General features: G+C 42.6%; 1 protein-coding gene across 1 annotated transcript in view; it reads left to right on the plus strand.

Annotated features, from left to right (window-relative positions):
• The window catches only part of LOC137648430 (cell adhesion molecule 3-like), a 209,273-nt gene that overhangs the window by 152,507 nt on the left and 44,266 nt on the right, over positions 1-12,500 (plus strand). The window contains exon 5 of the mRNA XM_068381349.1: positions 12,031-12,166. Coding sequence (XP_068237450.1) covers positions 12,031-12,166 — 136 coding nt within the window. The remainder of the gene's footprint in view (positions 1-12,030; positions 12,167-12,500) is intronic.

A 12,500-nucleotide genomic window follows, 5' to 3' on the forward strand; every position in this document is an offset into this window, starting at 1 on the left:
AGGAAAAAAATAGGATGTGATTAGGAAGGGATGGGATGTTGGGTAAGGATGATGAGGATCTCAAAATCAGACACCTTACCTTAGTAAATAGGACTCTGGTTTCTCCCTTGTGGAGGATATGCAAAGGTCCTGCCTCCCTGATGTCTTGAGGGCGGAGAGAGGTGATTGTTCTCCCACGGAGGCTGAGTAACAGAGGCCGAGACCCAGTTGTTCCTTGGTAGATTCAACCCCACTTGGCCCCCAGTTGGGGGTGGTAGGGGGAATTGGCCTGACCGCTGTCCTATTGGTCAGGCTTTGTCATGTGTCCCTACATCCTTCACATCTCGCCTCCCTCCTTCTCCTGGGATCTCAATGCTGTCACGTGGTTCGTAAAGATGTCTGGAAATGAGGCCTCAAACGGAGTAGACTGGTATAGGATGGTTGGAGGGGGGGTGGGGTGAGACTCTGGGTAGGGTCCCAAAACTTGTGACCTGTAGACCAAGTCCTTGCTGGTGGGGCCTTTGTTTGAAAGAAGGTGGTGCAATGACCACCATTAATAACAGCTCCCCATTTTAGAAGAGATTTTGTCCTAGAACAGGACAAGAACTGTGCAAGCAAGGTCTGAAGCCACTAGCCTTAATGACTCCTCCCTCAGTGAGTTTCACCACGATAATGAATTAATTTTCAAGCTGCAACTAGGGTCATAATTTTACTTTATTTTGATAGTCAATTAACTTTAAGTGCCATATAGAAGTAAGCATGGTGGCTGTGAGGCAACAACTAAAAAATGAAAATGCAAAAATGGTTAAAATTAAGTGACCTAGTGCAGTGAAAGGCATGAAAATGGAAGCAAATGGACAAATTACAACCTGCAATTGATACAGTAAATCAATAAAAATAATTCAAATGTAAATAATGAGGCCAAAAACGCTCCTCAAATTTATCTACCTGGGGAGACACCAAGGCCAATCAACATTTTTTCGTACAAACTAGATTTTCCTACCTACTATGGCTACGTTATGGACATGGCACTGTGCATTGGGCACTAATACCGGGAGAACACATCTGCTTCTCTTTCATACGAGCTCTTTAGGCGCTTCACCTTCCAGTTGTAGTTTAGGTATACGCCCCACCTCCTGAGCCCTTTATTCCTATTACGTAGCTCAGTCAAGTAGGTGAGAGGGTTATGGTCCGTTAGGAATGTCAGTGGGAACTCTTGGTCCGCATGATTGGTATTGGTACACCTAGTTGTCACAGCTTCGAGGTAGCGCATGGAACGATCGATCATTGTTAGTTGACCACAGTTTCCGTGCTTACTCCAGGTCAAGGAACCTACATACTCCACCAACACAGGGAAAGGAATACTTATTCCAGTCTCGTCCGAGTAGGCAGGTGCTCTGTAGTCTTCCAGCCTCTCGTCCAAATGCTGGAATTTGTTGAGCTATGTCTCACTCCTTGGGGTCTCTGGGCTGAGAGGTGGTTCCTCTTTTGCCTCCTCTGAGACCTCTGGCCTGGTGGTTGAGGTAGCCCTTTCGCCAGTGGTGGTGACCAGCACAGCTTCATCTGAAGAGAATTTGCAGGTACTAGGCTCAAATTCATGGCTGGAAGAGAGAGACTCCTGGCCCTTCTCTGAGACCTCTGGCATGGTGCTTGAAGTAGCTCTATCCCCAGTGGTGGAAAGCAGCACACCTTCACCTAAATCAACTTCTGGCGTATGAGGTTCAGACTCACGGCTGGAAAGGGGAGAATCTTGGGCCTCCTGCCTTAGCCAAGCTACCTCACCAAGGTCAATGTTACCTAGCCAGTCATCTTCCCCTGCAGGTGCCGTCCTCACAGATTTTGGCTCCGGCTTGACAACCTTCTTTCACCTGAGGGGCACTCGTTGTACTGCCTTCATGGGCTCTTGACCCAAGCGCAAGTTGTAGCCCTCATGTCTGAGATCACTCACTGCCCCTAGTCCGCATTTCCTATGGAGCTGAGGCGTGGTTATCTGGAACGCCACTGTAAGGAGTTCTTTGGTGACTCCTTCCATGCACTGGGCCTCTCTGCAGTTGTCCTGCTGGACTTTGGCAACATTGGGTTGAGGGGCTAGTTCTTGAGCTAAGCAAACCGGACGTCTGTTTCCTGCTTCCTTAATTCATATTCTCTCGCTATTTCCCTCGCATACCACATCCTTTCTTGCTCCGTTCTTCTCCGGGCACTGGCTTCATCCGTGAGTTCCCGCACATACCTTCACAATGCCTCTCCCTCATAGCCTTGTCGTTCTGCTAAATCCACAAACGCACTTATTTCAGCAGTAGTCATTTTGCTAATTTCTTGTGGAGACAGCGACCAGAACAAACTCAACAGCACAAGGTACGATGTTGACCATGCAAGAAGTTATGCGGAGGGGAAAGACGCTCTAGCCTTACGCAAGAGTCTCATGGAAGGAAGGGTGAAGATGGAGCTGGGCAAAATACACAATGGCTGTAAAAAAATACCTCTCGAGGAAGAACTATCACCAAATAGTAAGCCTCGCAAGTAATTGAACAGGAGCCTAACTTGAAAACCAGGGACACGACAATGGGTGAGCTAAACTTAAAAAAAAATTGGAATCACGGCGATGAGCGACCCTCTATGCTAGACAATAAAAAAAAGGGAATCACGACTATGGGTGACCCTCTATGCTAAACATAATGAAGTGAAATCACAACTATTGGTGACCCTCTATGCTGGACAAAATAAAATGGAATCACAACTATGGGTGACCCTATATGCTAGTCATAAGAATACTGGAATCACAACTATGGGTGACCCTCTATGCTAGTCATATAAAATGGAAACACGACTATGGGTGACCCCTCATGCTAGTCATAAAAAAAATTGGATCACAACTATGGTTGAACCCATATGCTAGTCATAAAAAGATTCGAATCAAAACTATTGGTGAACCTCTATGCTACTCATAAAAAAAATGGAATCACAACTCTGGGTGAACCTCTATGCTAGTCATAATAAAAATGGAATCACAACTCTGGGTGAACCTCTGTGCTAGTCATAAGAAAAAATGAAATCTCCCATATGCGGGATTGTCTATGCTAGACAAAAAAAAATGGATTTGTAAAAATGTGTGGGTGCGTTCTTGCAACACCACTACTTGCAACTCTGTGACTTAAAGCAAAGTTTGTATTTATACTTAAATTATAATATATTAAATGAAACAAAAAATGTCACTGAGTTTGCTTAATGCTTCGCTAAGAAAATCAACCCCTGTACATATTTTCCCTTTCGTAAAAAAAAAAAAAAATTTAAGAAATTACTTCCCAAATATCTTATCTAAATGATCCTATACCCTGACTGAAAAAAATTAAATTGAATGTGATATCGTAAATTCTTTATCTTTAGGTTAACAATTTTAACACAATCGTACGGAAATTATCACTTTAAAAAATGTACAAAAAATATCCCACGAAATAGTAACAAAATGAAATTACGTACCCTTACTATAAAAAAAAAAATCGAAATAAGGAATGCCACGTTTTCTTATCGTTACCCTACACAGGAATTATGCCTCACTGTAAATTAACATGTGTTTAGCCTGCCATGTTTTTTCCAAAAACTTCGTAAATTTCACTTCACTTATTTTTAACACAAAATTAAACATTCACTCACTGCACAATATATTTGAATGAAAAAATTTTAACCCTTGTGATAATAAACAAAAGGTAAACTCGCCACAGACGGTTAGCTATCCTGCTGAACAATGGGACTAAAGTTTACCACGTGGGTTTTAAAAACAAAAGGGTTCGCAGTGCAAACACACGCACGAATAAACACAAAATTTTAACAATGAAAATAGAATGCTTTTACTGTTTTCTTCCACGGTTCCAACTCCAGTGATAATATAATTTACTTGAAATGAAATTGAGGTTTGTCAAGTAGCTAAAGACAGAAAAGGGGGGAATTTGACTTTAATAAAAATAATTTGAAATTACTGTCTTAGCAAATCCCGGCAAGGTCGCCAGTTTGTTACGTGCTCGTGGTTAAGGTACTCAGGGCAATAACAAAGGAAAGGAATAATGGAAAGGTCACCAGTCGGTAATAAGACAAGGTATACCAACAAAATAGATGTATTTACAATATTTAAATAAAAAATTAATGAAAAGGGGAGCACAACAGATAATTATATTCTAATTTAAGCCACAAGGAGCTTCGAGTGGAGTTTGATGGACCAAGGATAAGAATTCAGAACAGCAATCACATTCCCTGGAAAGGGAAATAAATTAAATTATTAACAGAACACTTACTTCTACAGGCTGGGAACACGATGAAGTCGTGTGGTTGAAACTTTTAAGCAAATTAAATGAAAGTGCAAAGCTTAGGGATTTAAACACTACACGTGGGAATCAACACTGTCACAGGGTGAATTGATTAAGGTTAGGAGCAAACGGCACACGTGGTTGTAGATATAAGGAATGGGATAAAAAGGTTCAGTGGGTAGGATCTTTCTTTAAAGGATAAAAGGAAAAAATGGGATGTGATAAGGAAGGGATGGGAGGTTGGGTAATGATGATGAGGATCTCAAAATCAGACACCTTACCTTAGTAAATAGGATTCTGGTTTCTCCCTTGTGGAGGGTATGCAAAGGTCCTGCCTCCCTGATGTCTTGAGGGCGGAGAGAGGTGATGGTTCTCTCATGGAAGCTGAGTAACGAAGGCCGAGACCCAGCTGTTCCTGGGTAGATTCAACCCCACTTGGCCCTCAATTGGGGGTGGTAGGGGTAATTGGCCTGACCGCTGTCATTTTGGTCAGGCTTTGTCACGTGCCCCTACATCCTCCACATCTCGCCTCCCTCCTTCTCCTGGGATCTCAACGCTGTCTCGCGATTCGTAAAGATGTCTGGAAATGAGGCCTCATGGGGAGTAGACTGGTATAGGATGATTGGAGGGGGGGGGGGGGTGAGACTCTGGGTAGGGTCCCAAAATTGGTGTCCTGTAGACCAAGTCCTTGCTGGTGGGGTCTTTGTTTGAAAAAAAGGTGGTGCAATGACCACCATTAATACAATATATATATATATATATATATATATATATATTTCAAATAAGCCATATATATTAATACATTAAAGTCTGGATTCACTTAACGACCTCGGGATCAGAGCCCCAGGCGGAATCGCCCAAAGACTATGATATCGGACCGGCGGGGATTTGAACCCTCGTCCAGGATATCTGTATGCCAGTGGTCACTGGCATACAGATATCCTGGACGAGGGTTCAAATCCCCGCCGGTTCGATATCATAGTCTTTGGGTGGTTCCGCCTGGGGCTCTGATCCCGAGGTCGTTAAGAGAATCCAGACTTTAATGTATTAATATATATGGCTTATTTGAAATATGAAAGAAACACGTTTAAATGTGCAAAAATTTATCATATATACATACATATATATATATATATATATATATATGTGTGTGTGTGTGTGTGTGTGTGTGTGCGTGTATGTGTGTGTGAATATCCACGTTCAATTCGGTGTACTTTCGATACAGGATAATGATAATTGTGTTTGTTATTGTCATGTTTGTTCATTGTTCTTGATTAAAGCACAAAGGCTCTCCCAGATTTATGCTGCCTGCATTTTCTGATGATCTAATTTTTTTTTTACTAATTTCTAACGCCATTGTGAAATGAGATTCATTGAATTCATTGACACATTACGTGTGACGACAAGAAGTCAAGTTAAGTTAGTGTATCTATTTTGTTTTTTTATCAGCTTATGGCCGATGGAGTATAGCTGCAGGCTTACCATATAATGTTTATTGCCTTGTTACCTTTACCAAATTCGTTGTTTTGATAGGCATGTATTTCGTAATGTCAATCTGTGTGGGTGGGATTCGCTTAACTCAAAAACAATTTAATTGAATATCATGAAACATGGTGGGATGATTTTCCATAATCCAAGGACAATTTGATTAGATTTTGAAAGTAATTGGATCAAATGTAAAGGGCAAGGTTCTGAAAAGGCCAAAAACTTGTTTTTACTAAAATGTCTAATTTTATCCAATTTACATGGAACTAGTGCTAAAATGTGGATAATTCAATTGCCTATCTTGTGATTTGGGAGTGATTGGGTCAAAGGTCAAGGTCAAGGTAAAAAATCGTCTGTCTGCTATTTCGTGATAAACTTTTGAAGGATTTGCATGAAACTAGTGCACAATTCACTTGCCTGCCTTGTGATATACATGATACACATTAGGCGAAGGAAGGAACTCTGTAGTGTAACGAGCCGAGAGAAGGTTGTGACTCAAAGGCAGGATGAAATCAACTGAGTAACTTTATTACAGAACACTTGCCTCTATGTACAAAAACTCAATGCAACAGGAAATTTCCTTTTCAACCGACACTGCACCGGTTAACAGTTAACGGTGAGAAAAATAGACATGTTACTTCAGGTTCAATGTTAGTGTGAGGGGAGAGCGAAGATGCAAGCATATTATATACACAAAATGAAATGTTGTTACTATGTACAATCGTGTGAAACACGGTTGGTACATGGTTTCGCCCCTAGAAATGACATACTGTACATGTTAAATTGGGGGCCCTGATCTAGAGAGGCCAACTGTAGGCGGGTCATCTGGTTGGAGATAAGCAGGTTTTAGACGATCAATGGAGACCTAGTCTTCTTTGCTACGAATGTTTAGTAGGAATGCTTTCGGTCTGCGTCGGATCATAAGTCTGTCGGTATGTGATGCTTCGCTGGGGGCTTGTAAGTGTGGCAGCATGGAATAAATTTTCCCACAACGTGACGTATGCGCTAGAGATAGTCGTAGGAAGTTGCAGAAGGAAAAGATTCAGCAGGGACGACCAACAGGTCCCCATACACCATTTCAGCTGCCGAGACATCGAGGGAGTCTTTAGGAGTGATCCCAGGAGGACCCAGGGAATCTGAGAAAACCAGTTTGAATCCTTGCAGCGGGACACCAAACCTGCTTTGCGGGTGCGATGAAAACGTTCAACCATTCCATTGGCAGCAAGTTGTAGGCAGTTGACTGAAGTAGGGTGATGCCCAGGAGATTTGCTTATGATGTCCATAATTGAGAGGTGAAAGTGGTACCCCTGTCAGAAGTAATATACTCAGGGATACCAAATCTTGCAATCCATCCTGAGAGTAAGGCAGATGTACTTGAGGCGGACGTTGCAGTTTCCATAGGAATGGTTTTAGGCCAACGAGTGAAGCGGTCGATGACGGTAAACAGGTAACGATGTCCTTGTGATGTAGGTAGTGGGCCGACAACGTCGACGTGAATGTGTGCGAAATGATGCTGAGGTTTAGGAAAGGTGCCCACTCCTGATTCCGTGTGTCTATGTATTTGGAAGTTTGGCAAAAAGTATGGGGGTGGACCCAATCCTAAGCATCCTTCAGCAGCTGTGCAGTAGAATGGCACGAGGGATCTGAAAGGCCTTGAATGAAATCAAACACCAGCCGGCACATGGGAGCAGGAATCCAAGGTCGCGGTCTACCAGTACTAACGTCACAGAGGAGGGTGATGTTGGAGTCTTCGAGGGGGAAGTCTTCCCAACGGAGGAACGTGCAGGATGTCCTACATGCTTGATACTCTGGATCCTGTTATTGGGCTTCAGCCAAGGCTTTATAATCCAATCCCAATTGAATGGCAGCCAACGTGTTTCTTGACATGGTATCGGCAACGGGATTAATTTTCCCAGGGATGTATTGAAGGGTGCAATTGTATTCAGTCACGGTGGAGAGATGTCGGCGTTGAGGGGTGGACCAGGATTCAGACTATCGAGTGAAGGCGAAAGTGACGGACAGCCAAGTGCACCGCCAGCAATTCGCGATCAAAGGTAGAATAACCCGATTCTGCCCTGGACAGTTTTCTGCTGAAAAAGGCCAATGGGCAGGGAGAGCCGATAACCACCAGCTAGAGTACTGCATCAATAGCGACGTCTCTGGCATCGGTGGAGAGAAGGAGAGGGGCATGTGGGATAGGAGAAGTGAGAGCCGCAGCGGTTGATAGGGCCTTCTTTACATTGCAGAAGGCCGCTTCTTGAAGGGGGCCCCACTTCAGGTCCTTTGGCTTGCCCTTGAGGGAGGCATAGAGGGGAGCAAGAATGGCGGCAATGGCTGGCAGAAAACGGTGATATTAGTTGATCATGCCAAAGAATTCCTGCAGAGCTTTGACGGTCGAGGGCACGGGGAAGTCCTGAACGGCAGCAACCTTCTCAGGGAGGGGATGGACTCCTTCAATAGTGATGCGGTGCCCTAAGAACGACACTTCGTTGGCACCAAAGATACAGCTGTCGTACCGGACTACAAGGCCGTTTTGTTGCAGGCGATTGAGCACGATGCGCAGGTGACGAAGGTGTTCCTCTTTTGAGGAGGAGAATACAAGTATATAGTCCACATAACATATACAGAAGGGGAGGTCTCCTAATATGCCATCCATGAGATGTTGAAACGTGGCCCCAGCATTGCGAAGGCCAAAGCAGGAGTAATTGAAGGTGTATGTACCAAACGGAGTGGTGATGGCGGTCTTGGGGACGTCTTCTGGGTTCATAGGCACCTGATGATACCCTTTCAGGAGGTCGAGCATGAAGAAAACCTTTGCTTTGTGCAGGTAGGAGGTCACGTCGGCGATGTTTGGGAGGGGGTAGTGATCCAGTTCTGTTTGCATGTTCAGGCGCCTGTAATCCTCGCACGGACGGTAGGAGCCATCTTGCTTCAGAACGGTGTGCAAGGCCCATTTCCTCCATTTTTGGCGAACGTCTGTTTGGCAGCTGCCAATCATTCCGGTGCCAGACGTCTGAATTTGCCGAAGACTTGGGGTCCTATCGTCTTGATATGGTGATAAATACCGTGCTTGGCTGGGAACGTGGGTGTTTGGCAAAGTTCTGAACGGAAAACTTCCGGGTACGACATGAGGAGATGGGCGTAGGCATCCGTCGGTGCCCTGATGTGGAGAGCGAGGCAGGAGGGGGCAGGTTGAAGAGGTGTTAACAAGTATGAGTCTGCGTTGACTAATCATCGTTGGGCGACATCGACCAGAATGTGGAAATGAGAGAGGAAATCCTCAACTAGATTGGCAATGTGACGTCAGGAACGAGAAACTTCCAATTAAATCTACCGTTTCCAAACAATAAATGTGAGGTTCTCCTAACCGTAGGTGGGTATTGCAGATCCATTGGCAGCTACCAAGCGAACGTCGGCAGAGTAGACTGAATACGTCGTGTCCTGAAGAGATCCCTTGGCAAAAGAGAATGACAAGCACCCGTGTCAACCAAAAATCGCACGCCCGTTCCTACATAATGTAAAAAGAAAAGATTAGAAACACGGGAGGCCACCGCCACCAGCGATGGCCTACTTGCACATTTTTTGGCCACTGATAATCCTTGGCACATTTCTTTGCAGTTGCCCCGAATCTGTTTTGGTAGTAGCAAAACTGCGGCAGATGGGAGGCAGTAAGTGGCTGTAGAAGTCGTTGGTTGGGGCGCTAGTGAGTGGTGGGTGGTGGGTGGCTTTGTCGTCGCTTCGGCACGTCACGGGGTAGGCGTGTATGTCCTATGGCATTCACGTCAGCTTCGGTTCAAGTTGAATAGGCATCCTCTTCGTCAGGAGTGGAGGCATTGATGGCAGTCATGAAGTGGCTGTCCATAAGGGCATCGGCTTTGGTCATCAAGTCCTTTATGGGTAAACTATCAACATCGGGTACGGCAGCGCATACAGGTTCGGGTAAACGGCGTATCCAAAGGGCACGATGTAGGTTCACCTCACGAGGAGAGCTGTCTGGGGCAGGTTGCAGGTGAGCGATACTGATCATTTCCCTGAGGGCGAGCGAGGCCCTTTGGTCCCCCAACGGTTGTTGAGAGTTGAAAAAGCTTTGCTATAAGGGCGGCTGGCGACGGCGAGTACTGCTGCAGAAGATATGTTTTGAGGCCGTAATACGCTATTTGGGTGTCTCCTTGTTCACAAAGCCAGTCGGATATTTCCGGGAGGGTGTCCTCGGTTATCGCCGCGAGAACATAATCTGCTTTGGTGGTTAAGTGAGTCACGCCCTTAATGCAAAACTGGACTTCTGCGCTATAAACCCAAACAAATGCCTCTCCGCTCGCGAATAACGGAAGTTTCAATGGGGCCGCAGCAACTTCCGTGGAGTGCACCATAGTGCCAACGACGGAGGGGCGAGCGGCGATGGAAGGCGGGAGGAGTGAGTCGACTTCCGTGGTCACCAACGTAACGAGCCAAGAGAAGGTTGTGATTCAAAGGCAGGATAAAAGCAACTGAGTAACTTTATTTCAGAACACTCGCCTTTATATACAAAAACTCAATGCAACAGGAAATTTCCTGTTCAACCGACACCGCACCGGTTAACAGTTAACGGTGAGAAAAACAGATACGTTATTTCAGGTTCAATGTTAGTGCGAGGATAGAGCGAAGATACAAGCATAATATATACACAAAATGAAATGTCATTACTATGTACGATCATGTGACATACGGTTGGTACAACCAAGTGCTCGTTCTAGCTTTTATTATTATTATTATTATTATTATTATTATTATCATTCATGATGTTCTTGTGATTTTAGGTAAAGCTATTAGTATAGCTATTTTTGTTATTGGCACTGGTATGGTTGGTGTTGTTACCATGGCTGTTGTAATTGTTTTAATGGCTCAGTTATGGTTGTTATTGTGATTATTTCGGTTGTTGTTGGTTTAAAAGTCAGTTTTTGTGTCAGGAAATTCCTCAAATGATTCACAAACATAATTTATAAGCGTAAGTCTACTTGTGAAACAATACTACATAATTATCATCCTACTGTTATTCTTTTACCTTAGCCCACTTCATTGCTAGGGTTATGTTTTGATATTTGTAGATTTTGTATGCCTGTATGTTTATGATTTGTATAACCCAAGAACTACTAGGCCGAATTCGGTTGGATGATTGGTCACGATTTAATGAAAAAACTGGTTGAATGATGTGAGATAATGGTGCAAAAGTCAAGGTTAAGTTAGCGAAAAGGTTAAAAAATTTCTTTTTACTTTATCCTGGTCAATAAATTTGCATGAAAGTAGTGCTAAAATGTGGGTAATCCAATATTCTCTCTTGCTTAGTGACGTTTATGAATGCATGCATTCTACCATGAGCCTATTGTAGTGTTTTTTTTTTTTTTTTTTTTTTTTTCTTTTTTTTTTTTTGGCCTACATAGACTGAGAATAATTGGTTGACTTATGACGAAGGTCTAAAGCTTGGTGTAATTTTGTTAAGATTATCTTGAAAAAGTAATAATTGTTATAGCATTTTCTGTGCTATTTTTTTTCCTTACTTTTGCTTTTTTCGTTTGATATGGAAGTTGATGTTATAAGTCTACCATTCTATGATTTACAATCAAGTCTTTATTCATATATTTAGGATATCTCCTTTTATTTGTTTTATGGTTAAAGGTTTTATTATGATTTTACTTTTACCGTCAATTATTGTGGAAAGCCATTTTGTTCATGAGTAGGGAAAAGGGATGCTATTGGCTGAGGTGTATTTATATATAGCTTTTACATATGTTATTCCTCCTCTGTTGTTAGGGGATTCTATCATTATCAATATACAAGTGGCGACCATTTTCATTGATAATTTTCTCAATATTGCTGTAATAACTATTAACTCCGTAATTATTGTTCTTATATTTATCAGCAATAGTGGTTTAATATTCATCGTAGTTAAGATGGTTATTACTGTTCATGATTCATTTTAGTTTTAAAAGACTAATATCTGGGCAATCACTATCCAAAAGGATGCATCAAACTTTCTGAACTCTTTCTTAACTTTTCTGGTCCTAGAAAAGGAAGTTTCAGTGAGTTTGTCTAGGCAAAAATTGAATAGGAATCCTACAAATACTAACTTTATTGCTTTTGACATTATCATTACGATATTGTCACAAAAGCCAATAAAAGGTATTGAAGCTAAATTAAAATTTTGGGAAGGAAATAGAATTGTATACCATTATCTGTTAATATTGAAGACTTAATCAATTGAACTTATTCATTTTTTTTCTCTCAACTTTAGCTCGTCGAGTCAGACGAAACCACGGTCACTTTGAGAGATGTGAAACCCAACTATGAAGGCATTTACCGCTGCGAAGTGATGAGTGAAGCACCACTCTTCCAGTCCAGAATCTCCTCAGCTAATCTCACTGTCGTGAGTAAGTTTTATATAAACTCTTCGAAAAAGTTTTGTTTATTCATCAATTGTGTCATACTTTTTTTTTTCAGGAATTTCCCCTTTATCATTCATGTTTCTGTTGATAATAGTTTTCAGTGAAAAAGAAACTCATGCTGGTTACCACCTCACATTGCAGGGAAGACCCACTCTTACTCATACATGATTTTGATTCACTAACTCTACACAGGAAAATAATGTTAAACTTATGATCCAGCGAAAGGATTTTATTTGGATAGGTGTCCGTTAGATTCTACCCACTTAGTGTACATATTTTATTTCCAAAAATGCCATAATGCATAGGAAAGGCCTTGATT

The sequence above is a fragment of the Palaemon carinicauda genome, chromosome 10 (genome assembly GCF_036898095.1).
Source record: "Palaemon carinicauda isolate YSFRI2023 chromosome 10, ASM3689809v2, whole genome shotgun sequence".
Classification (NCBI taxonomy): Eukaryota; Metazoa; Arthropoda; class Malacostraca; order Decapoda; family Palaemonidae; genus Palaemon; species Palaemon carinicauda.